Source organism: Marmota marmota, unplaced genomic scaffold (genome assembly GCF_001458135.2).
Source record: "Marmota marmota marmota unplaced genomic scaffold, marMar, whole genome shotgun sequence".
Lineage (NCBI taxonomy): Eukaryota > Metazoa > Chordata > Mammalia > Rodentia > Sciuridae > Marmota > Marmota marmota.
In genome coordinates, this window is record NW_025999863.1 from 5,194,038 (window position 1) to 5,219,266 (window position 25,229).

Consider the following 25,229-nt stretch of genomic DNA (forward strand, 5'->3'; position numbering starts at 1 on the left):
ACTTGGGGCCTCACATATGCCAGGAGAGAGCTCTACCACTGAGCTACAGCCCAGCTCCTGGGTTGTGACTTTAAAAAAAGAGGGATTTTCCCTTTGAAAATGGGCCTAGATAAGACTCAAAGAACTCTCAGAGCCCAGGGCCAGCATCTAGTACCTCGGTGGGAGTGAAAGTTGCTTTTCAGAAGTGCCATTTCAAAAGCTGACTCCTTCCACACACTGGCACGTTAAAACTCCCAGAGAAATGCCTTGAGTTTTTTTTTTTTTTTTTAATCTAGAAGACTGTTCAAACAGTGAAGAAATGAGGATTTCACCCTACTGAGAAATTCCAGGTGATTCCCAAAGGCTCATGTGCTCCACGGTTCCCTCTCACGTGTCCCGCATCAGAATGTTTGCTATGGTCCAAGCAGGAGGGCGAGGGCGGGAAGGAAAGCGGTGGAGGCGCTAGCTGCTAGCTCACCACGCTCTTCACAGTTTAAGCTTAAGACAGAATTCTCTCCAGGGGTGGGACACTAGTTAAGGTTGGCAGGAATGTGCGGGAGTGAGGGGCCTGCAGGCGAGGTTCTGGGATCAGGAATCCCACCTTCCCTCACGGGATGTTGGCCTGAGGAACCTGAAAGGCCCATTTTTCCAGGAAAACATTCTGGTCCCATGGGGAGGAGTGCTCTGGGGCAGCAGAGCAGGGACCCTCTTTGTGTGGAATCTGGGCAAATGGGCCTTGGTTCTGGGTTCCAGGAGGAGGCCCAAGGGCTGGCTTGGAGCAAGGAGGGAAGTATCTGGGGAGGAGAGGGGGTCACGCACTGCACTGGCCCACTTTTATGAGACAAGGCCTGGTGCAGAGCAACCTCTTGGATTTGTGAGGACAATGCACATAGCCCCTCTGTGAGGGATCAAGGAAAGAGGGTGGGGGACACGCAGCCTCAAAGGGTCCAAGGGCTTCTGGAAATGCTGACTGCTCTGGAGATGGCTATGCCTGTCACTCAGCTTTCCACTTAAATAAATAAGAAAATAAGTAAGTAGCTAGCTAGCTAAATAAATAAATAGATAAATAATGCTGTCATTCCATGACATTGAAGAACTAAAAAACAGCCTGTCATTACATGCTTCAGACTCATGTCAAGGTTAAAAGTTGCTGATACTGGGTTATCCTGGTTTTGATTCTCTCCACACATTAGTTACTTATATAAAATCAGATCACATTCCTGAGGAGCTTCGGGGATCGGGCCCTGTTTACTCCACGGGCCTTCCCTCAACCCTTCCTACTAGCTTCCGGATTAAGAACCACCAATCAGTGGGCTACTCGTTCCTGAGTCTTGGATCCAGAAATTCTTTTTCTTTGAGGCAAGTGTTTGTTTCTTAAGGTCTTATGACTCCTCCCTGAATGCTGGGCTGTCTGTGCCTTCCCTAGCCAAAAAGAAAGAAAAGGTAAAACAAAAAACAAAACAAAACTCGAGCAAAACAAAATCAAATTTAATGGTCTTAAATGCAAAAGTAAAAACAAACAAAAAACACAAAAAAGCAAAAGAAAATTAACAGAACAGAACAACCCAAAATGTCAAGGCAGTTATGAAGAGAATTTTGAGGGTTAATCTTTAAAACTACAAATCAAAGGTTTTTGTTAATAGATAACTGGCAAGAAGTAAGTACTTTTCTGCTGAGTGTCCATACGAAAGCAAAATTCCAAAACAAAATTTGACTAAGATAGAAAAAAAATCTAGCACTCACAAGGAGGGATGCGAGAAATACAATGCTCAAATGTTTATGTGTTATTAAAAAATAGAGCTATCTTATGTAGTCAAGCTATGTTAAATGCTCTTGGAAACTGGAGAAATCATTGTGAACAATAGTATCTGATGTGTGGGGCACTGTGCATGCAATGTGTGGACAGAAATTCGGGATGTCAGAGCAGCGACACATTTTCAGGCGTGCCTGGAGCTCAGGTCTGACTCTGGAATATACTGGAGTTTCCCTGAAACTCTTTGGTCCATTCCCATTGGTGCCTGGGCTTATGAAACACCTTTGTGTCCTTCTCTGGAGGGCCCAGCCTGGCCTGACGTGTGGGACCCTCCCCTCCCTGGTGGTGGCCCACGTCGGACTGGCCCGCTGCCACTCCCAGGACCACTTGGCAGAGCCCAAGACTGAGTGAGCAGGAGGTGGCAGAGGGACCCGCTTGGGAAAGCCATTTCCTGTCAACCAAAGCATACATTGCTTAAAGTGTTGAAGCGGTTGAGAAAACGCACACTTGGCATCTGTCTAACATCTTTAGATTAAAAACTAAAACTAAAAGATCATGTTTTTTAATCCAGTTTGTGGAGACATCAAATGAAACGAGTGTTAGACAGTCTTAGAAGTAAAGCATGCTTCAGTTTCACCACCATCCAGAGGGACTGGTTAGTCAACGCAGTCTACTTAGGTTTCTGTTTAATATATATTTTAAAGGAAATAACTTAAGAAACTTAAAATTGGTCTAACATTGTGGGATTTCAAACATTTGAACATGTCGGTTGCATCCCAGAGTATAAAAACCTTTTCACTTCTCATTTAGACTAAGACAAACACTTGGTGAAAATTGGCGCAAAATGAGTTGTACACTAACAAAAAAGTTTCAACTTCTTCACTCTTAATTATCTATTCCGTACAAAAAAAGCATGAGCGAGTTATTTGTGGGACTTGTTGGTTTTGAAGGAAACCTGTAAGATTTTGTCCCCCAGGCGGTAGCCATTCAGACTTGCTATGGCCATTGCAGCTTCTTCATAGTTTGTCATGGTCACAAAACCAAACCCTTTGCACTTGTTGGTGTTGAAATCGCGAATCACTTTCACATTGGTGACTGCACCAAAGGGGCCAAACATCTGCCAGAGGATCCCCTCATCAGCGTCTTGCCCAAGGTTGTAGATGAAGATGCACCAGCCTGAAGAAGCGTTTCCTGGGACATTGACACCAGAAAGCCCACTCATGTGATCTACACCCATAGGGGAGAACCTAGCAAACAGAGAGCACAACGTTCAGGTCAAGGTCAATGCAGGCCAGCACGGGAATGCAGGAGGGTGGGGACGGCCAGGATGGGGACGGACAGCTCAGGCACTCTCGAGCACTAGGCCCCTTCCTGTTCTATGTAGCTGGGTTCCCCCAAGCTTGAGCTGCTCAAGGATGGGGTAGGTACTGTGTGTCAAAAATGATTTTTCTTAAAAAAAAAAAAAACAAAATCAAACCAAGAGGAATTCAGTACAGCAGTGGAAGGGTGGGATCTCTACTCTGCAGGGCCTCAACTGCATAGCCCCGTCAGTGACATCTAGCGACAGTGCCTTCCACTCCTTCCCAGGTGTGTATGTGTGGGGGGGCCTGTTTAGCTATTCCTGAATTTTAAATGATGGGCACCTCTTCCACATCCTCCTATGAAAGCGAAAGCCCCCTGTAGATGCTTAACATTGCCCATCCCCCTGGGGGATGTCTTCATGTTACCTGCATATGTGTACACGTGAGGCTGAGGAGTTTTCATTTTCCATCTTTGTACACACCCCTCACCATGACACTGCTCTCCCAAGGGTGATGGCCCAGAGGTCTTTGGTTAGAGCACAACCCTGTGAGGGGCCACTTGTAGGACATAAGAACTTCCACACACAACTCCAGGCTGTGAACTCAAGGGTCAAGTAGGTAACCCCAGAAACCACAGGTCACCTACTTGACCAATACATGGAACCCCTTCCACAGCAACACTTTTATTTACATAAACAACAATCTTGAAAACCATGGACGCTGTAGTAAGAATTAAGATAAATAATAAAACTGTCAGTGTAGCTGTGCTGCCCTCTCATCTTAAATTTGAAAAGTGACAAACTTAGGGCCAATACAGTACTGTAGCTGTGAAGCAGACAGTGCAACTGGAAAAGTCTGGCCTGCTCCAAAATAACACTGGGCTTCCAGCATGGGCCCCTGAAGCTCAAGCCTGCTCCCTGTAGGTCCCACTGGGGGATGGGCATCTCCCCTGAGATGTAGCTCACAAGCCCAAGGGTTATTTTCAATATAGCGAAGAAAGAAAATAAGTTAAACAGCCCACACCAGAATGTCTGAATTGGATAAATGTCCCTGATGGCCCTCTGGTGGTCCTGAGGCTGTCTGCGACCACAGTGACACTACAGTGTGACGGACACAAGGTCAGGAAAGGCACCCAGGTATCTGTGGGACACTAAGCCAAGCAGGTTTTCAATGAGAACTGGAAAGAGGTGCCAACTTTACAGTCCTGAGTCACTCATGTCCCCTGCGTTTTATATAAGGAAATTGAGCATCTAAGATTTCCGCATCTGAGGGTTGCCCTGGAACCAACTCCCCATGAATACTGAGGGACCACTATACACTGAAAATAATCTGAGGTTCTACTTTACCATCTTTAATTCAAATGACTCTCATTATCTTTGTTGGCTGTCTTTCTCCTGCTGATGGGAACTGGTTTCTTTGACCCTAACAGGCATGAATGCCTTTCCGCCTCAATCTTGTCTCTAAGGGAACAGGAGGGGAACTGATCCTTACTTGATCTTGGGGCTTTTCTGGATGCTCCAGGACCTAACTCCAGTTCCCTGCTGTTCTGGGTTTCTCTTCCTCCCTTTCCTCAGTCGTCCTTCTGGTGGTGGCGTTCTTTCTCCTTCTCTCCTGACTCTCCCGTGTTCCTTCTTCCTGTCTCTAGCCATCACGTCTCTCTGGCTATTCCATCACTTTCCTGCTAGACCAGTGACGCTGTCTCCTGGTTTCCTCTCTTTTCCAATTCTTCTAGCTGACCCAAGTCCCCTTCTCCTCCTCCAGCCTCCTCTAGTCCTCCAGATGCTGCAGAACTCCTGCACACTACTGGCCACACATTCCACATTTTTAGGAGCATCGCTGCTTATGCTATTGGATTGCCAAAGTCGGATTTTAAAATCTAGCTTCTGTCCAAAGATGCTTCCCCAGTCCTGTCTGTGAACCAGGAGGCTGAGACAGACCAGTTTCAGATGGAGCCAGGCTGGGAATGCTGTAACTCCACTGTCAAAATGACACCTCACAAGGTGGCATGTGTGCAAATGAGCAGAGTCTACTCAACCTGACTGCCTGCCACAATAGTGAGAAATCTGTAAAACCACCAAGAAAAACTACCACTCCCAAGAGAAGCCCTGTGCCACTTCTTGACTTTCTGACAATAAATAAATAATTAAAATAAAGTGGCAGCTTTAAATTGGGCTCTCTAATACGTCAGAAATTTTGTCTTAGGGCCACTGAGTGAACATCTAAAACCTGTTTTAAAACTCTGGGTGGGGCTGGAGGTGTGGCTCAGTGGTATAGCCCAGTAAGCTCAAGGCCCTGGGTTCTATCCCCAGCACAGCAAAACAAAACAAGACCCAAAACTATCTCTGAACCAAGAATAGCTCTCATTTAAAAACACCTCCAGGGGCATTTTTTTCTCACACAGACAGGGAAGGATCTTTTTAAGCTCATGGCTCTACTCACGTGTTACTAGAAACTGCATTGGAACACTAGCCACTTGTCCTCCCCAGGGCTGGTGCCATCCTTTTAATTCCAGCAAAAGACAACACCCCAAAGGAAGTATGGTCAGCCCTCTGTATTCACAGATGCAACCAACTGTAGACTGAAAATGTCAGATCAAGTAAGAACTGATCTGTACTGATCACATAGACTTTTCTCTTGTTCTAGGTTCCCTAAACAATACAGTACAGATAACAACTATTTAAATACCTTTATATCATATCAAGCATCATAAGTCATCTGAAGATGATTTAAAGTATATAGGAAGATGTACACCATTTATATAGTAAGCATCTTGGATTTTGGTATTTGCCCTAGAACCAATTCCTTATGGATACCACAGGACGATTGTAAATGGCTTAATGGATTTTGTACAGATACTGCTTTTGGTGGGGGGCAGTGGTAGTGATTTAACCCAGAGGCACTTTACCATGAGCTAGACTCCAGCCTTTTTCATTTTGAGACAGGGTCTCACTAAGCTATCTAGGCTGGCTTTGAACTTGAGATCCTTCTGCCTCAGCCTTCTAAGCAGCTGGGATTATAGGTGTGTGCCACCATACCCAGCTATTATAGTCACATTTTTGATGAAGATAGGGGCAGAGCTGGAAAATGATCCTGAGGTGCAACTGTCTACTAAGATCAGCTCTAGCATTCCATTCCAGCATCGCCCAGCTTGTATGGTCACCCACCCAGCAGGGCTATGTGCAGCTTGAAAGAGTGTGGCTGGCCCAGAATAGAGAGCCAGAATGCCAACCTCCAGACCCACCTGAACCTCTGCGCCTGGTGATGCACGGGGCCTCCGAACCGCCTCGCAGGCGAGTGGTACAGCTGCGAGAGGAGCGCCACGTTTTTGTTCTGGTTGGGATTGGCTGCAAACTTCACTGTGATGGGCTCGGAGGAACCTGGGGGTTTATGACCATTGAAACTGGTAATTGCCTCTTCTGCTTCCGACCGTTTGTCAAACCGGATAAAAGCAACCCCTCTGGACAAACCTTTTTAACAAACCAACAAAAATGGAGTTAGGGGGAAAAAAACGCAAGGACTTTTAAAACTGAAAAGCAAAAGTCAAGTCAGTCTACTATGGTTTAAACTGGATGTCTGGTTAATGAAATAAACAAAAATTAAACCTAAACAGAAAAGCAAATAAATGGATTAAAGAAAACAAACAATGACCAACAAAAGGTTTCAGACTTCCAAATTGAAGTAAGGACTCCATAGACTCAGTGCCAAAAGATATTTTGGTGACAGATATCCCAGACACCCGAACCTACTTTTTAAAAGAAAGCAACATCAGGAGAGAGATGACATCCACTGTCACTACTGAGCTGCCACCTGCTCACCAATGTGGGTTCACAGACATGTGAGGAAGGGTGGGTAGCCAGGTGTGGCAGCAGGGACCAGGTATGAGAACTCCTCCCTGGCTCTGGGTCTCTGTCCCATGGGTGTGCTGTGAGCAAGGAGCGGAGGGTATGTGTGGGTATGTTTCTTCCCAACTTGCCCTGAAGGCCCCATCAGTTGCTTGGTGCCTGGTTCAGTCTGCACACCTTCTCCTTCACTCCAGGAAGGCATGGGGTGGAACCAACTCTCTCCCCAGCTCTTTCTTCCCTATCATCTTACCCCTTGCAAACTCTTCTTTGAGACTATGGGTTCTCCAATGACTCCCATCTGTCCTAAGAAACAGATGAGGCCACTTGTCCTCTTGCCAGAATACTGCCCATGCATGTACAACAGAGCAGAGCCCACCCACTCACTGGGTGGATCAGTCACTGCTGGAGCTCCCTCTGGTCCCATTCCCGAGTGGGAAGGGTGTACAGCTACCTGAAGGAAGGCCCCAGGCTGGAACCCAGTCCCTCAGCCAAAAAGCCTGAGACCTGAAGCCTGCTGAAAGTAGCATCTATCTGGTCAGCCTGGATGGGGTTTGAGATGCCGAGCCAACTGGGTGGAGAGAGCTTAGGCATCCTTTACCCCACTGCCCATCCATACTCCACGGTCCTGGGAAGGAGAAAACAAGTATACCCCATCCCTTAAAGAATTTGAGGAATGGATTGAGGCTGGATACACTGAAAGGAGCAGCCAGCAGTCCATCGGCACCTTCTGGGGAGAAGAATGATGAGGTCAAGGGGAAGACCACAGTGTGGGAAGTGACGGCTACAGGGCCTAAGTGACGTCTCTGGATTGAAATCATGGGCATGGTCTAGTGGGAGGGGCTGCCCCCAACTTAGCTAAGCACCCTTATTCCTAAGACCACCAAAGGTTAAGATGGGGTTTCTTCCTTTCAGCACACAGTGAATGACAATGACCAGAGCAGGACAGCCTGGAGTCTTAGGTGTTCTGCTGAACAGGCATACCACCAACCCACCCCAAGTTTGCTCCCTACTTTTTGGCACCCGTCTTGTGGGACCCAGGAAGGCCTGATTGCCCTCACAATCGCGACACTGAGCGCCCCATGTAAGCACACTGACAGGGACTCACAGGCCAAGGACTCTTTCTTTACAACTGTAAGGTACCATGGATACCCCAAGCTAAGTCCTAGAGCCTACACCTCAACTCTCTAAATGGGACTCTCCCCTGATTCTGGGCCATCACTCCTCTGCAGTGTTGTCTTAAAGCTGTGCCTGGCTTGGCACCATAACTGTTTAAATCTGCACAAAAAAATCCACCTACCCAGAGGTACTCACTGTCTTAGTAAGGTCAGACCTGGCAATATGCCCTCATGCCAGAAAACTTCTAGGTCCTGAGCTCATTTTCAAACTTCAGGTTAGAAGGAATCCCTGAAAACAACACACTTGGCAGGCACTGTTTTTATTTACCCTTATGCAGCATGAATGACAGCTTATTCAGTCCTGGAAACCTAAACATAAATCTAGGCATAAACCTAAACATAAATTTAGGCAAATATGATTGAAAGCTGTAGCTGGCTAGTTCTTAAACAGAGCTGCCTTCAGGTATCTATCTATCTATCTACCTACCTACCTATTTATTTTTGGTACTGGGGATTGAACTCAGGGGCACTCAACCACTGAGCCACATCCCCAGCCCTACTTTGTATTTTAGAGACAGGGTCTCACTGAGTTGCTTTGTGCCTCGATGTTGCTAAGGCTGGCTTTGAACTCGCAATCCTCCTGCCTCAGCCTCCCGAGCCGCTGGGATTACAGGCATGCACCACCACACCCGGCTTGCCCTCAGGTTTTGTACAATGGCTTTCGAATGAAAACTGCCCAGATCAAACAAAGAAAACCTGAAAAAGAGAATAGTATTTCATATAGGAAGACAGAAATTCATTAAATTATTTGATGAAGGTATATATTTTTTTTTTCCCCCAGCCCTGGGGGTTGAACCCAGAGTGCTTGACCACTGAGCTATACCCCTAGCCCTTTCTTTGAGACAGGGTGTGGCTAAACTGCCCATGCTGGCCTCAAATGACAATGGTCCTGCTGCAGCCTTCCAAGCAGCTGGGGGTTATAGGCATGTATCACTGCACACAGCAAGGGCAGATTTTGAAGATGGCTCTGCATTTTTATTTTTTCTTGTGTTTTTAGGATTAAGAGTAGAGACCAAGAAATGGCACAATCTTAGATGAGTGAACTACTGAAGTTCACAATTAATTTTAGATAAAGAAGCAAAGAAAAAATAAAAATTAATTTCTATTGGCTCAGGATGTGAAGATTCTTTTTTTTCTTTTGGTATAAGACATTGAACCCAGAGGCACTTAACCACTGAGCCATATCCCAGCCCTTTTTATTTTGAGACAGGGTCTCACTAAGTTGCTTAAGGCCTTGCTAAGTTGCCTTGAACTTGAGATCCTCCTGCTTCAGCCTCCTGAGCCACTGGGACTACAGGTGTGGGTCACTGTGCCCAATTAGAATATGAAGATGCTTAAGAGAATGTCCCAGTTTCTTTCTTTGAAAGCATGTCATCTGAAAGTGAGCTCAACACAAACCCACCTGCTACACCTCCTCTCCCTTCCCCCTTGGGCCTTACAAGGACCCAGCAAGAGCAGGCTCTGTCCCCAATGCAGATAGCACTGAGCAGCAGCCTCCTTGAGGTTCACAGCCCTAGGCAAAAGGCTATGAAGAGGGAGATTCCTGGGATACTTCGTTGGTTGGCAGAAGTGTGGGTGGAAGCATCAGTTCCCTTTGCAGAACTGGCTGAGACTGACAAAAAAAAGCCCAAGGGAGAGAGCAAGGGTCCTTGTGTGCCACCTTGAGGACCATGGCCAACTATGGGGGACAGTACTAAGGTGCTATGGATACCCTGAGAGACACTTCCTTGCAGAGGGGGAAGAGGTACAGATGAGGAAGCTATCTGCAGTGACCATTTCCGGCATGCTGGGTATGTGTGTGCTCAAGATGTTGAGGGGAGCCTCTGGGAAAGCCAGGTGGTTGGGAGTATATTCCCAGTGGTAAAGTGTTTTACTTGAGAGAATCTGCTTCATTAAAAGAAGCAGTACTGAACCATGGCTAGACAACGACAGGCCACAACAGAGTATCCTGTGTGCTAACTGGTCATCCTACTTAGATGCTATGATGTGGGGTGGGGTGGGATGGGACTAACCCTGTGCACACTGACCAGCTAACTAAATCATGTTAACTGACAGTTGAATGTTAAGTAAAGGGGACTTCAGGGACCTCAGGAAAGTCTTTTGTAACAAGGAAGGGATCCCACCAAGTAAACAGCTGTCCCCACTTACTCCAAGGCAAGGGCAGAATGAAGGGGGCATGTGAGGGACCTCAAATTACTCCAGCACAGAGTGTTTACGCCAGACTTCAGATTGCACCCAGAGCCCCCATGACATACCAGTGCCCTGCACCTGGGAGCCCCACTACAGAAAGTCCAAAACAAGCCTCAGTTTTGACAGCCCCAGCCCAAGATTACAGCCCAGCAGCTCACCAGGCAGAACTGCCACCTCTGGACAGGAGAGGCGACCAGTCCCATAGCAAAAAGCTCAGAAGGATGTGGCTGAGTGTGTGAGCGTCCATCACTGACTGTCACAGGCACACCTCAGAAGAGCAAGGGCCAGAGGGGCACTGCTGGTCTCTCAAAAGGGAGGTTGCCTCAGAGCTGGGATTTCTGTATCCCACCCACCCACTGTGCCGGAACACCACAGCCAAGGGTGGTGGGTACAGTTTGCAAGAAGAATGTAAAACCCAACCATGGATGACTCAGTAGGCTTTGCTGAGCCCTGTGAGCAGAGAATCTTCCTTTGTGGTCTGTCGGCAAATCCCCATTCCTGCTGGGAAGACAGTGGAGAAATTCTAAAGCAGAAGTGGCCTGAGCCCTTGTCCTACAGATAGGACACACACAGGGCCTGGCAGAGAACATCCTGGTGCCCGTCTTTAAAGCAGTGGGGCAGGCAGTCAAGCTGGAACAGCCATGGGCATCTGTGTGCAGGTTCTAAGCTTATCTGTGCCTGATGGCTTCACATACAGCTCAGAGGCCCAAGACCTGCAATGAGATGGCCTAGCAAGGACCACCAGGTGGCCAGGATTGCCAGTGAGGAACTCACTGCCCTTGCACTCTGTGCTTCATATGTACTCCTTGGAGTGGGGTAACCCAATCAGGGAGCCTGAGGAAGGGCACTGAATCAGCCAACTATGTTACCTCAGGGTAATGAAAAATGGAGACTTGGGACCATCAGAGACAGCTGCACACCATCTGCCTGCATTAGGACATGCAGTGGACAGCGGAGCAGCAGCCTTTCTACCCCGTTCACAGGCCCGACTTTGGGTGCCTAAGAAAAGGTGCCGGGAGTTCTTGGTGTTTACACCATAGAACACTGGCCTAATGCTGGAGGCTCCTTTTAATGCCATCTTATTAAAAGCCTCAAACCAAAGTGACTGTCTTTTGTCGTTTCAATTCTGCCCTTGTTAGGAGAATAACTAACGACATCTAAAAACCAAACAGTACTGTATCTTCCCTAGAAAATCTGGCCCCGACCTGGAGGAAAGCCCTTGTCATCTGTCCCAGACTGCCTGCCGTACCTGTGGTCTGATCCACAAGGACCCGGGAGTTGATGATTCGCCCGAACCGAGAGAACATGTCCTCCACATCCTTCTGGGTCATGGTCCTTGGGAGCCCGCTGATGTACAAGTTGGCATCTTTGATGACCTCTGAGCTTGGGCGAGCATATGACACCTTAAAAACAAAAACCGACTTCCTGGGATTAGGGCAGATACATAGTCAAGGCATTGAGGATAGGGGCATCTGTGTGCAGGTTCTAAGCTTATCTGTGCTTGATAAAATCTAGGGTTAAGAAACAGCACACAGGACACTTTCTCATTATAAACACTTGCCACCCACAGTGGCATGTGCTGGCAGCTTACCACGGGCCAGGCAGTGAGCTGAGACACCCTGCAGTGTTTTCTCACTTGGGCCTCTCCAACCCCAATAAGGTGAACATTATTCATCTTTCCACAAAATTGAGAGAATGAGGGCCTCCTATTGGATGGCAGGGCTGTAATCCGAACCTGGTCACCTATTCTCCCACCAGGGCCTTATGCTCACTTCAATGTGCTACACAGTGAACCAGTGCTGAGGACAGGACCTGGTCTCTGCCTGAAAGGAGCGTGTGGGGTGGCAGGCATGAGAACTGGGAGTCCCTTCAAACAAATGTATTAACCCCTGCCAATAATCAAGCTTGTTACTGAATCCCAGAGGGGACCCATAAGTTTTGGGGGAACCTGAGTCCAGCACTTAAGCATTCAGTATTAAATTCCTGTGCTTGAGTCGGGGCAAGGGACAGCTGGAAAAAGTGTTCAGTGCTTTCCCTGGCCAAGGCTGATGGCTCTGTGGACCCCACAGCCTAGAACAGAAACACACTGCCCTTGTGCTCTGTGCTTCGAATGTACTCCCTGCAAGAGCATGGAATGGGAACTAGGCCACCCCTGATGAGAAGGAGCAGTTGGCAGGACAGGACACTCAATTAAGTCAGAAGGCTGGGGGAGTGAGGAGGGAGCAGGGAGCATGTGCTCTAGAAGGGGTAAGGCTTGGATCTGTGCAGGAGAAAAAACATTCCAAGGGACACAGAACCACTGAGACCACACCACAGGGAATAGACGAGCTCTCAGATGACAACAGAGAAGGATACTAAGGGGCACTGGGTTCCCTCAGGCAGCTGGAAGTCCTTGAGTGGGCAGAGCTGCATATGCTGGACATTCCCTGTCAGCTTTCCTGTCTGCTCCCAAGCCCAGGGTACCTTGGTTCAGCCTTTGTTCTTCTGAGGCCCTACAGTACATACCTGGCCACTCCATTTTTTAAGTTGGGGGTTGTTGCACACACAGTACTGTCTCACCTTGGCCCACAGCCTCCCCAGCGTCCCTCTCCATAGAGGCTGCAAGTGTCCAGGTCGACTGTCAAGTCAGTCCTGAAGAACACCCTACTCATGCTATTGCCAGAGGACTGCATCCCCAACCAGTTACCTCCAACTTTACTAAAAGTCTTAGTGAAAGGCACTATACCTTGGCAGGATGGCTGAAGAAGAAAGGCAGCCTTCCTCACCCCCAGGAATTCCAGCTATTCTGTGCTTTCCCAATATCAGGATAAATTGGCAAGGAGCTGTCTAGACCTCCCCGTGCTGGGCACTAGCCTCTGCAGACTGTCTAGCCTGGGTTATACTTGGGACCATTCCTTAGCTTATAATGGACTTGCAGGGGGAACAGGCATTCCCAAACTGTAATCCTTTGGCATCAGTGAAGCACAACTCAGCCAGTTACTATTTATTACCATGCTTAGACAAAGCCCCGAGGAGAAAGCCCTTTTGGAGACAAATGTTGGAAAAAACTTCCATGCCACTTCTAGGACATCACATGTCTTCAAGGACTGTGATAACTACTTCCTCTTCTCTCCAAGTTCGGAGTCAAATCAGAATCAAGGACATACCAGAGCACCTGGTACCCAATAGGTGTGCATGGACCCTGTGGGCTCCCTGGGTGCTACTCCAAGGAACCTTGGCCAGGAACCCTCTGTATGAAGCTCCTGGTAACACTTATTACCTCAATTTGGTCCCTTCCTGTCCTGTTCTCAGGAAATCTTTTGTAAGGGGATGAATTGTGTGTCCCCATGCCCCGATCCCAGTTCATATCCCAATTCATATTCAGGGTCTCAGAATGTGAACTGATTTGGAGATAAGATACTTGCAGATATACATAGTTAAGATGAGGTCACATAGGAGGAGGGTGTGCCCTGGTGTCCTTATACAAACAGAAAATTCAGGCATAGGCACACACCGGGGGAATAGAATGTCAGGTGACAATGAAGGCAGAGTGAGGAGATGCTTCAGCCAAGGAATGCCAAGGACTGTCAGTGGCCACCAGACACTGGTGCACAGACAGATCCTTCTCTAATGCGTTTGTAAGGAACTAGTTCTGTTGACACGTTGACCTTGAACTGCAGCCTCCAGAGCTGGGAGCTGCCTGGTCTGTTACAGCTGCCCTAGCAAGTTCATACATTCCCCTGACCACATGATTTCCATGAATCTCTGCACCCACTCATGACCCAGCCCCCTCTCATCCCTATTTAGTTAGCTCCACTGTATTTATCGCACTGTGTATTTTAATTAACTGATCACACAGGGCAAAACATAGGCAATCACTGATGCATCCCCAGCACCCAGAATAGATTCAGATGAAATGCAGACATTTAGTAATCACCTGCCAAATGGGTAAATGACAATTGCTGGTGGTGTTGAGGATGCTACCTGTCTACATTTCCCCTGGTGCTCCACTCCATGGGGAACAGACGTTACACTGCTCTGGCTCCTGATGCAAGGTCTCCTTCAGTGCAGCTGCCTTTGCTTTGTCTATAAGAGGTCCAGCTGCCTGGTACTGTGCTGGGGAAGCCGCCAGACACTGGTGTTTAGTGCCCAAAGTCACAGTACATCTTTATTTACTTATTTAACTTTTTTAGTTGCAGATGGACACAAAACCTTTATTTTATTTGTTTATTTTTTTAATGTGGTGCCAGGGATTGAACCCAGTGCCCCATGCATGTTAGGCAAGCTCTCCACCACTGAGCCATAACCCTGGCCGTACAGTACATAGTTTTAAGCCCTGACTTTAAAGTTGATGTTTCAGCGTTGACAACAGTGTGTACCTCAGCACTCTCTAAGAACAGGCCATGGGCCATAGAAGCCATAGGACCTGGAGTGGGTATGGACCCATGTCATATTTACTGTATAAAAAATTTGGTCTTTGGCCTGTGTTCCTGGTAGGGAGTTTCTAAAACCCTTGGAAGTCCCTTGTTATTCAGGAGACCTGGTCAAGGTTTGTGCTAAGAGATGGCTCAAGATGGGGCTGGTCACCAGAGAAACCAAGCACATGGTTAGAGGGTTGAAGCTTTGAACCATGACAGCAGTTCATCCACAGGGCAGGGGTGTAGAGGAGGAGGACTACAGATGGAGTTCAGTTATGTGGCCAGCAACTTAGACATGCCTACAGGAGACCCCAATAAAAACCCTATATACTGAAGCTCAGTGGGACTCCCAGATGGTCAACACATGACAGTGAAGGGAGGGTAATGCCCTAATTCCACAGAGCAAGGACTCTGAAGCACTGTGTTTGGGACCCCCTCCCCCAATCCTGTGTATTTCTCCATTTGGTATGCCTGAATTGTGTGATCTGAATCAAAAATAATCAGAAATGTGAGTTCTGAGAGTCATTCTAGTGAATTATGGAACCCAAATCCCCAAATTTGAGCCTGTGGATCAGAACTGCAGGCAGCCTGGGGAACCCAGAAGGATATTTGGCATGTAAGTGAGCACAGTCTCGTTGGGGACCATGCTCTTGAGTTGCAGGGCCTATGCTAACTTGGTGGCAAAAGTGCAGGACACAGTTAGTATCAGATTAATACTGAATAATCTGCAGGAGAACAAGTTCACAACTCCGTGATGGCTTTAATCATACTGTACAGACAAGCTGTCCTTAACCCAGGGGCTCTCAAAAGCAGGCCAGGGCAGGTCATCTGAAGTCTCTTGATCTCCAAGTACCTGCCCAGCACCAGGCAATGGCCATGCTTCAGGAAAGGTTTGCTCTGAATAAAGGAATACACTCTCAGGACAAAGAACATCAGGAGAACTGCTAAAAGATCCAGGCCTGTACAGTCTCAGGAGTGACAGAAAGAGAAACAATGACCAAGGGCTGTCATGTTCACAAGGAACTGGATTCTAAACAACTAGATAGTGATGGGAAGTTACTGGGAACCAGATTCCACTGGCCAAAGGCAGGGCTACCAATGGTGGAGTGGGCTTTCATGGGTACTTGGCCAGGGTTGCAGGGAGAAGCAGACCTGCCCAGGCCTGCTCTCCTGGAGTTCTGTGAGCTCCTGGTTTCAGCCTTCAGAAACGGCCACTTCTGCCAACATCAATTCCAAAGAGGTAACAGGATCAGATTCACACATGGCAGGTGAGTTTTCGCATTTGAGGAAGCAGAACTCCAAAATGGTCTGCTCTCCACTTTGACCTAATGCCTCAGAAACGAGAGTGAAGGCACTTCCCCAATGTGGGAGACGATTACTAAGAGGTGGGAAACCCTAGGTCAAGGATAAACAACCCAGGGCTGGGTTTGAAAAACCAAAGCCTCTGCTCAGGGGCAAACACAGGACACATGGCTGCCTTCATCAGCTTCTGCTTTGGAAAGGGCCTTTGGGAGCCTGTGCAGGGTACAAGAATACAAGAGCTATGCTCTTGGCCTGGGGAGCTCACAGCATACTTCTCGCCCACATGGCACAGGGCCTGTTGTGAGTGAGCAGCTCTAGGAGGGTTTGGTCACTGAGTTAACCAAGATGGTGGAACAGTTCAAGAGCAGGAACAGAAGGCCACCCACCAGCCTGAACAGGCATGCTCCAGCCAGGTCAGTGTGCTTCCCTGGTAGACTAGCACAAAGGTTCCCAGGGCCACCCCACAGACTGATTGGGGAAACTGACAGCAGCCCTGGGTACCTGTATTTTATAACTTCCAGGTAGTTCTGGTGATTAGATTAGCCAAGGAAGCATGTCACAATGAAAGTCTCAAGAGGGACCCTCTTGGTACCCGACGTGACCTGAAGAAAACACCTTATTAAGGAGTGGGATTAAAAGGTCAATCTCATTCTCAATGGCTTCAGATCAAGAGAGATGATTCCAGCAGGCGTGTATCTTAAGAACAAGAGGTCAGTGAGCCAGGGGGCACCTTGTGAAAGCTCACCCTGACATGCAGTAGCCCTGCAGATGGCCAGCTGCTGCAGGAAGCCAGGTCACAGGGAAGGGCCATGGTCAGAGAAGCCAAAAGGCAGACAGGGTTGAAGAGGAGGTAGGGTTCCAGGCTGAGAGAATTACCATCCAAATGGAGGGAATGGCCAGGGGCAGCAGGTTCAGGAGAGGAAGGGAAAGGAATCTGGCCTGTGTGACTAGAAAGTACTGACTATCCCAGGAGGGCTGCTGTACAACTGGCTCCCTCATCACCTGCCACCACAAACAAAGCCTTACCATAATACCTGCCACTGTCACATGTGGCTTTTCTATTTCTGGTTTACTATCTGCAGCACTTATACCCCTGGCCTCAGGTTCTACAAGGACACTGAATCTGTTTTGGTCACTGCTTGGACAGTGGGTGCTCAATAAACAAGGATTCAATAAATGTTAAACAAACTGGCCAGAAAATGGTTTTGATGGGATGTGATGAAGTAGGGAGGGAGTGCTGGGCAGGGTGGGACTGTGCTGCTGCCCCCACAAGCCAGAAGCCCATGGCAGGAGGGCACAGTGGGCCACACACTTGCAGGATGGGAGCCACATGGGGATGAAAAGATGCCCAGGTAAGCCTAAGAGACAGGTGGGAGGTCTATGGAGGAAACCGCTTGTGAGCCAGCATCCCCTGGAAACACCCTGGGCTAGGGGACTGACCCGGTATACATTTCTCTCTTTTTTATTTTTGGTGCTGGGGATCTAACCCAGGGCCTTGTGCATGCCAGGCAAGCACTCTACCAACTGAGCTGTATCCCCAACCCTGTGCATTTATCTTCATGGGACACTTTATTGGTGGGGCTCAGGGAGGCCACAAGCCACCTATATAAAGTCTGGGACAGTCACCACTGAGTGCACATCTGACGGAACCCCCAGATTTCCTGAAAGCATCAGGCCTTGGAGGAGTAGTCATGCTAACAGTCCCTGAGATAGTGAGAGAGAGGCCAACTAGGACTTAGCCAGTGCAGAAACAGATGAAGTGTGAACAAATCTCTTTACCTTAATGGTTTTTGACTGAAGCCTCAGGCCATTCAGCGTGTTGATCGCTCTTTCCGCGTCCTTGGCAGTCACGTAGTTCACAAAACCATAGCCCAAGCTGTGTCCTGTGGAGAACATGAGGACACCAATAAACCAGCAGGCAGGTGACAGTCATAAGAATAGCCAATGGGACTTTTCAACTGGGGTCAAGGGCAAAATCAGAAAAGACAAGACCCAGGTGACACACCAAAATGTTAAGAACAGTGGCATCTAGGGGCCTGGATTACAGATGGTGGCAAACCTGTACATTTTTGCAATGAACATAGATAACATTTATAATTTTAAACAAGTTATTTAAACAGTAATAGCATGCTACTGACTGTATCTGTAGAATGCTGACGACAGTTCCATGGATGCTGGCTGGGATGACCTGGGTGGGCGAGGACAAGAAGAACCACAGAGGGACAGACTAGGGGGCAGAACCTAAAGGATGATGGTCTGTGTCCCCATTGATTCATTACCACCTCATCCCCCAAAATGGAAAGCCTTGCTGAACTCTGGCACCACCTAGTGCCTGTTCCATTTACCTTACCAAACATAAGGCCAACTGGACCTAGTGGGAGGAACAAGACAGAAAAGGGAACACCCAAGAAGAAGCTAGAACTGAGAGAATCCCCAGGCCCAGCTAATTTCTAGGACTTCTCCCAACAGCACAACAGGGTTTTGCTAAGTTACTTAGAGCCCCAATATTGCTAAGGCCGGCTCAAACTTCTAATCTTCCTGCCTCAGCCTCCTGACTTGCTGGGATTAAAACTGTGTGCCACTATTGGTCCACTGTACCACCACCATTGACTCAAGTTTAGGGGAGTCATAAGGATGTAAAAACCCAAGTTCTTCGAAGAAAATTAGGGTGACAGGTAGGGTGATCCCAGCCTCTCTTTGTGAAATACACATGATAAGCAGGACACTAAAGAAAGACATGGAATGGCAGGAGGAAAGCCCAAAGAGACGAGCTGCAGGGGTGTTAGAAAGGAGCCTCAGAGCATGTCCAGTCAAACCCTTTCACTGAAGGAGAAATGAGAGGCCCAGAGATGAGCACAATCCACATCCTCCCACCCAGCTCATGCCAAGACCTGCGAAGCCAGTTAGCACCCGCTTCATTCTGTTCCAGAGACAAAGCAGCCCCCTGTGACAAAGGCCTGAGCCATGTAGAGCAGAGATCCTCTCGGCTGCTAAGCTGGCTGCAAACAGAACCCAGACCTCTCTCACTGATAACAAGACCACAAACCTAGCACTCACCCACTGTGAGAATCTGAGGATCTCTACCTCTGTGTGGCTCCACACCTTTGTCACGAGACTTCTGTGTCTCCAGTCAGCAGAGCAGAATGAAGCAATGAAGTGGGTGCTGACTGTACCACAAGTGCCTGCATGAGCTGGGAGGATGTGGATGGTGCTCATTTCCAGGCCTCCTTCCTTGCTGATAACAAGACCACAAACCCAGCAGAGAACCTAACCCAGTTTTTATTTATTTATTTATTAAAAAAAAAATTTTTTTTTTTTGGCAGGGGACGGGGGTTCTGGGGATTGAACCCAGCAGTGCTTTACCACTGAGGTACATCCCCAGCTCTTTTTTTTTTTTTTTTTGAGAGAGAGAGAGAGAGAGAGAGAATTTTTAGTATTTATTTTTTAGTTTTTGGCGGACACAACATCTTTGTTTGTATGTGGTGCTGAGGATTGAACCCAGGCTGTACAGACGAGCGCGCTACCGCTTGAGCCACATCCCCAGCACCCCCAGCTCTTTTTGAGACAGCATTTTGCCAAGTTGCTGAGGCTGTCCTCAATCTTGCGATCATCCTGCCTCAGTCTCCCGAGTTGCTGGAATTAAAGGTGTTTGCCACTGCACCTAGTCTAATCCAGTTTTGCTACTTTCTTTTTCAAATAAAGTTTAATTTTTTAAGATAGTTTTAAGATTTACAGAAAAATTATAAAGGTAACACATGCAGAGTTCCCAAAGCCCCATCCTCTCCACTTACTCTCCCCTATTAGTAACATCTCATTTTAGCAATGGTACATTTGTTATAGCTAATATATGAAACCACTACAGGTATGTTATTAACTAAAGTCCACACCTGGCTGTCTTTAAATTCTCCTTTAAGGTTTTTTCCCTTCCCAGGACTCCACCCAGGATCCCATACTACATCTGGTCTTTGCATCTCCTCCGACTCTCTGGGCTGTGATGGTTTCTCAGACAGTCCTTAGTTTTGATGACCATGACAGTCTGCAATAGGGCTGGTCAGTATTTTGTATACCCCTACTTTGGGCCTATCTGGTGTTTTTTCTCATGGTTAGACTGGATGATGAACTTGGAGGAAGAAGTCACGGGGTGAACTGCCCTTCTCATCATGTCCTATCTTGGGCCAAAGACACAGGCCATCAACATGACATCGCTGTTGATGCTGAACTTAATCACCTAGTTGGGGCAGTGGGCTTGTCAGGTATCTCCACTGTCAAGTTCTCCCCCAGCCCCTACCATATTATCCTCTGGAAGGAAGTCTTAATGTGCATCTGACACTTAGGAGGTAACCCTGTGATTTATGCTCCTTCTTCTCCTCCTTCACAGTGTGCCAGCTACATGCATTATCTGTAATTCTGGGCAGGCCATTTTCTTTTTTAAAGAAAAGAACACCTCTTCTGAAACACTTGTGGAAAAGAGGAAGGGAGAGAAATAAAAGAAGGGAGGGAGGGAGTAGAGAACAAAATCTGATCCTCTACACCCACATTTCTAACAAAAACTTCATGGGTCTGAGGGATTCAGTTCCACAGTCCTGTCACAGTAAGGAGCTACTGCAGCAGCCAGGGACCATTGAGCACAAGCAGTTCAGACTAGAGTCTGAGAGCAGATTGTCTGTGGCAAAGACTACCAACATAGTATCTTTAATTAATTAATTAGTTAATTCATTTTCTTAAGTGGTGCTTAGGATCGAACGCAGGGCCTCACACATGCTACACAAATGTTCTACCACTGAGCCAAAACCCCAGACTGGATTTTTATTCCCAAGCACCTGCTCCTAACCCTTCTCTGCTGGTCCCACTGTGCCCAGGCCAGAGAGCTTGTCCTATCTGTCCACAAACCCCAGAGCATCTCAGCTTCACTCTGGTAGGCACCACTGCTTTGGGGCCTTCTTGTCTTTCTGATCCACCCATGACCCTGGACCACCTGTCTCCTTTGCTGCCAGTTCCTTAGGTAGCCTATGGGATTCTAGGGAAAATCAGATACCACTAAGGACTAGTGTCCCAGGCTCTGTCCCTATGTCTTCCACAGTTCATCCCTGCCTACCCCATTCCTGCTTCCTCACTTCCCACCTACTTGGTGGCCCCCCTCCTAGCTGGTTCCCCAGGGGTGGGTCACTGCTGCCTCTGGGGTGCCAGCCTATGGGTCTTCCTGAACTCTTGGCAGCACTGGGTACTGCTCACCTCTTTGGATGCCACCTCTTCTAAGGCATGAAAATACCACCAGGTTTTCTTCTCCTGACTGTCCCTCCTTGGGCTCCTCAGTCATATGAACCTCATGACTATGCTTGCACCCAAGCTTGCCAATGTCACCAAGGAAATCACTCATCCTCAGATGGTCACAGCTTTGTGGGGCACCTCCAAATGCACGCATCTTTAAATCCTGATGCACCACGGGGATCTGAAAGATCACTATAGTCTGGCCCAGTAGTGCCATGACTCCTGACTCGGGCTCTTCCCTCACTCAGGAAACAAGGTGTGGCCCTAGGAGTAGGCAGCACCCAGAGGGGTTGAGCTACACTCACCTGTTCCTTTGTAATCCAACCCCTTTGCTCTTTTTGGGATAGAATGTTCCATGGAACCTCCCCTTGTGTGTTCCCTATATAAGAATAAAGAATCCCAGTGGCTTTCTCTCTTTCCACAGACCCCTAAGGTCGGAGAGCTGTCACAGGACCAAAGAAAAAGGTATTTCTCTGTCTCTGTGTGATTATTTCGTGCAGCCCAGTTAATCTGGAGCAACCCTGAGTGTTTAGTTGTAAGATGCGATACAGCTTCCTTGGCCTGCTTCTTCTCCATCCTCTTCAATGAGCTGACATAGCAATTGAGCACCTATTATGGTGTCAGGTCCTATGCCTAGCTAGGAAACTAATGAGCAGAGCCCCCCCAAGATAAAGCTTGGTGGTGAGGCCTGCTTAAGTCACAGCTGGGGATAACCAGGGCCCCTGAGATGTGCGATTCGGTGGAGAAGATGAAGCAGGGAGATGAGGGAAGGAAAGAGGAGGGGACAAGGAGGGTAGGACAATAAATCTTACAGGTAGGACTGAATAAATCTTACATCTAGGATCTGAAGATGTCACAGCCTGTGCTCTCCTGACTCTCACTTCCCAGAATTGCAGAAACACAATTCTGGCTTCAGGTAAGGTTCTGGGCTTTGGTTCTCTGACTTGTCCATCATTAGCATTAATCTCCAAGAAGTTAAAACTCAGATGTCAGTGGTGATTTGGTATATCTAGGTGGAGCCTCAGATTTACACTTTTCCAAGTCTGCAGATGATGTAGGGGTCACTGTACACAGCATGTGGAGAGACACTACTCTGGAGAAAAAGAGGCTGCTTCTCCATGGAGCATCATTTGTATGGCCTTGTCAGGCCTCCCTAGGCAAACCTGGACTAGTGTTCTTGCATTCCAAACATATTTTTCTCTGACTTTAGACAAGGGTTAAGACTGAAGAGACAATTTTTGGCCTTTTGTCTTATGTTGCCAGACATAATACTTTATTCCCTCGATGCTTCTTGGAACTGAGAGCCTTGGCTCGATCTGTAGCTAAGAGAGGTGAGGCCTCCTCTGCAGTGTGAGATGGCAGGTACTATGAGCTCATTCTTTTAAAGGTTTGGGGGCTCCAGGAAATACTTCACTGAGAGACAGAAACTGGATCTTGGGGTGGTGAAAAGAGTGAATTAATTAGGTAATAAAAGTAAGAAACAGGTAAGGGCCCCAAAAGAAAGAAAATGGGCAAAGAATAAGAAGAGTATGTTACAAAAGCAGAAATACCAATAGCCAGTAAATAGATGAAAACAATGATGAACTTCACCAGAAATTTGAATCAGTGCCACAATCGAATGTCATCTGTTACTTCAGAGGCTGGCAAAGAGGAGAAATCCTGCTGGGCTCTGGGGACAGCAGGGTTGAGTAGAAGAGAGGGCAAGTTGGCAACAGGGACCAAGAGTTCTTAGAAGGAACAATCTCCCGTCCACTGTTTCACTTCCACAAAGGCTTTCTATGGAAATAACCAGAGAGCAAAGATATATGCCAGGATATTTATCTTGGTGGGACATAATTATAAATATGAAAAAATGGAAAACAGATTACTCTGTATCCACTGTGGTGATGGGATAGTGCAATGCTCAGTGACAGGAAATGTTCGATGCAAAGTTTACTGTATATCTTGTGGGGGTGCCAGCTCACTTCTATAAAAGTGCAGGGTTATTCATGATAATTACTTAACAAAGTCTGGAAGGACATGAACCCAAAAGGTAACAGTGGAAGGATTATGAGTAACTTAAAACTTCCTTCCTTTTTATCTCATGCTTAAATTTTTTCTGTAAGAAACAAAGACATGGGCTGGGGTTATGGCCCAGCGGTAGAGCTCTTGACTAGCATGTGTGAGGCACTGGGTTCAATCCTCAGCACCACATAAAAATAAATAAATAAAAATAAAGGTATTGTGTCTTCATTACAATATATATAATATATATATATATATATATATATATATATATATATATATATAAAATAAACAAAAACACATCAAGGAATAAAAGTGTGCAGGCAGGCCAAGTGTGGGAGGGCATTCCTGCAGAGGGAACAGTGTTTGGGAAATACAGAGAGCCCAAAAGTGTGCATTACTGGGAAATGACGGCCTCAGTGCAGCCTGAGAGAGTGGTGAGGGAACAGAGGATGGGAAGAAGGAGCATCTAGGGGTCTTGAGAGCCATGGGTGGGCTTCATCCAATTAGAGGTACATGGCCAAAAGACAGAAGTCAAGAGGGCTTGAGGCTGGGTCCATGAGGTTCAAGGGTGGACTTCCACTCCATGTGGGTCATAAAGAGTCACTGCAGAGAGACTAGACACCAGAGCCAAGAGCAGGGCAGGACTAGGCAGGAAAGTACCGAGCAGCAAAGCTGGATGCCAGAGGCTCCCTGAGGCTAGCGTTTATGAATGGGACAGCCACAACACACACCACAACTCCATCAAGGGGACTTGCCCCTGGCTGGCCAGAAACATTCTGAATATTGAGGCCAGAACACTGGACCTCCCTTTTGTCCCTGACCCTCAACAAAAATATGGTAAATGAATGATGTCTGCCAGCATGCACTCTCCTCAATCCCTAGCTCCTTTCCCTCTTCACTTACTCAGTCACTCATTCAGCACTGCAGCTTCGTGTAGGGCTGCAGAGTTAATAAGGCTCCTGCCTCCTGGAACTATTGATGTACTAGATGAGGAAGTTGTAAACTCAGTGCAGTGTGGAAACCTCTCGGTGCAGGCCTTCCTGGTTGCTATGGGAACCCATAAGCAGAACATCTGCCACAGACCAGGCAGGGCCAAGAAAGGCCTCCTCAAGTAAATTCAACTCAAGACCCAAAGGGTTTTAGAGGAGAAGGCTGAGAGGGTCACACTCAGGTTAGGGAAGATGTCCCTTTGCTGCAGTGAGGAGATGATCTGGAAGGAGGACGCAGGACTAGTTAGGAGGTCACAGTGATGATATGCAGGCAAAGGCAATGGTGTGCTAAGTAGGATGGTGCCTAGGGAGATGCAGGAAAGGGGTGGACTGAAGAAACATCCAGGAGGATGAGTGTTAGGTCACAGGTCAGAGGCTACCCTGATTTCCAACCACAACCAGTGGGTGAACAGTGGTGCCCTCTACCAAGACAGGAACACTGGACACAAGTGGCCAATTTGCAAGATAAGATCAGTTTAGGATACAATCAATCTGTGGTGATGAAGAACATGGAGTTCAGGAGCACTTTCTGGTCAAGACAGAAGTGGCAAACTTGGGATATGCTGAAGCCAAGGGGATGAATCTGCTCCTCCAAGTGCCAGCTTTGAAAGAAAAGGAGGGCTATGAAGTAATTAACCCTGGGGACTGCCTACCTTCAAGGCTGTAAAAAGGAATAGCTGCAAGAGAGAAAGCAAGCGAGCATGGCTTCAAGGGTAGAAAGATAGCCAGGGTGGGTGGTTTACAAAAGCCAGAGTAAGCCAGAGTAAGGGGATGCTTCTAGAAGGAAGTCATGGGGGAAAAAAGAAAAACAAAAAGGAGTGGAGATGGAGAATTTGACAGTCTATGCATGGAAGAACATGCAGATCCATGGCTCTCACCTAGGGGCCATTCTGCCTCCAACAGGACACAGAGCAGTGTCTAGGGACATGATTGGGTTTTTACAACTCCAAGCAGGTGGAGGCCAAGGATGCTGCTCAACACCCTTCAATGCACAGCCTGGCTCCAGATAGAATTATCTAGTCCTAA

General features: G+C 47.6%; 1 protein-coding gene across 1 annotated transcript in view; it reads right to left on the minus strand.

Annotated features, from left to right (window-relative positions):
* Nucleotides 1-1,446: 1,446 nt before the first annotated feature.
* The window catches only part of Elavl1 (ELAV like RNA binding protein 1), a 38,638-nt gene continuing 14,855 nt past the window's right edge, over nucleotides 1,447-25,229 (minus strand). The window contains exons 3-6 of the mRNA XM_015503734.2: nucleotides 17,719-17,822; nucleotides 11,490-11,643; nucleotides 6,275-6,500; nucleotides 1,447-2,979 (exon numbers count right to left, since the gene is read on the minus strand). Of these exons, the coding sequence (XP_015359220.1) occupies nucleotides 2,655-2,979; nucleotides 6,275-6,500; nucleotides 11,490-11,643; nucleotides 17,719-17,822 (809 nt within the window). The 3' untranslated portion in view covers nucleotides 1,447-2,654. The remainder of the gene's footprint in view (nucleotides 2,980-6,274; nucleotides 6,501-11,489; nucleotides 11,644-17,718; nucleotides 17,823-25,229) is intronic.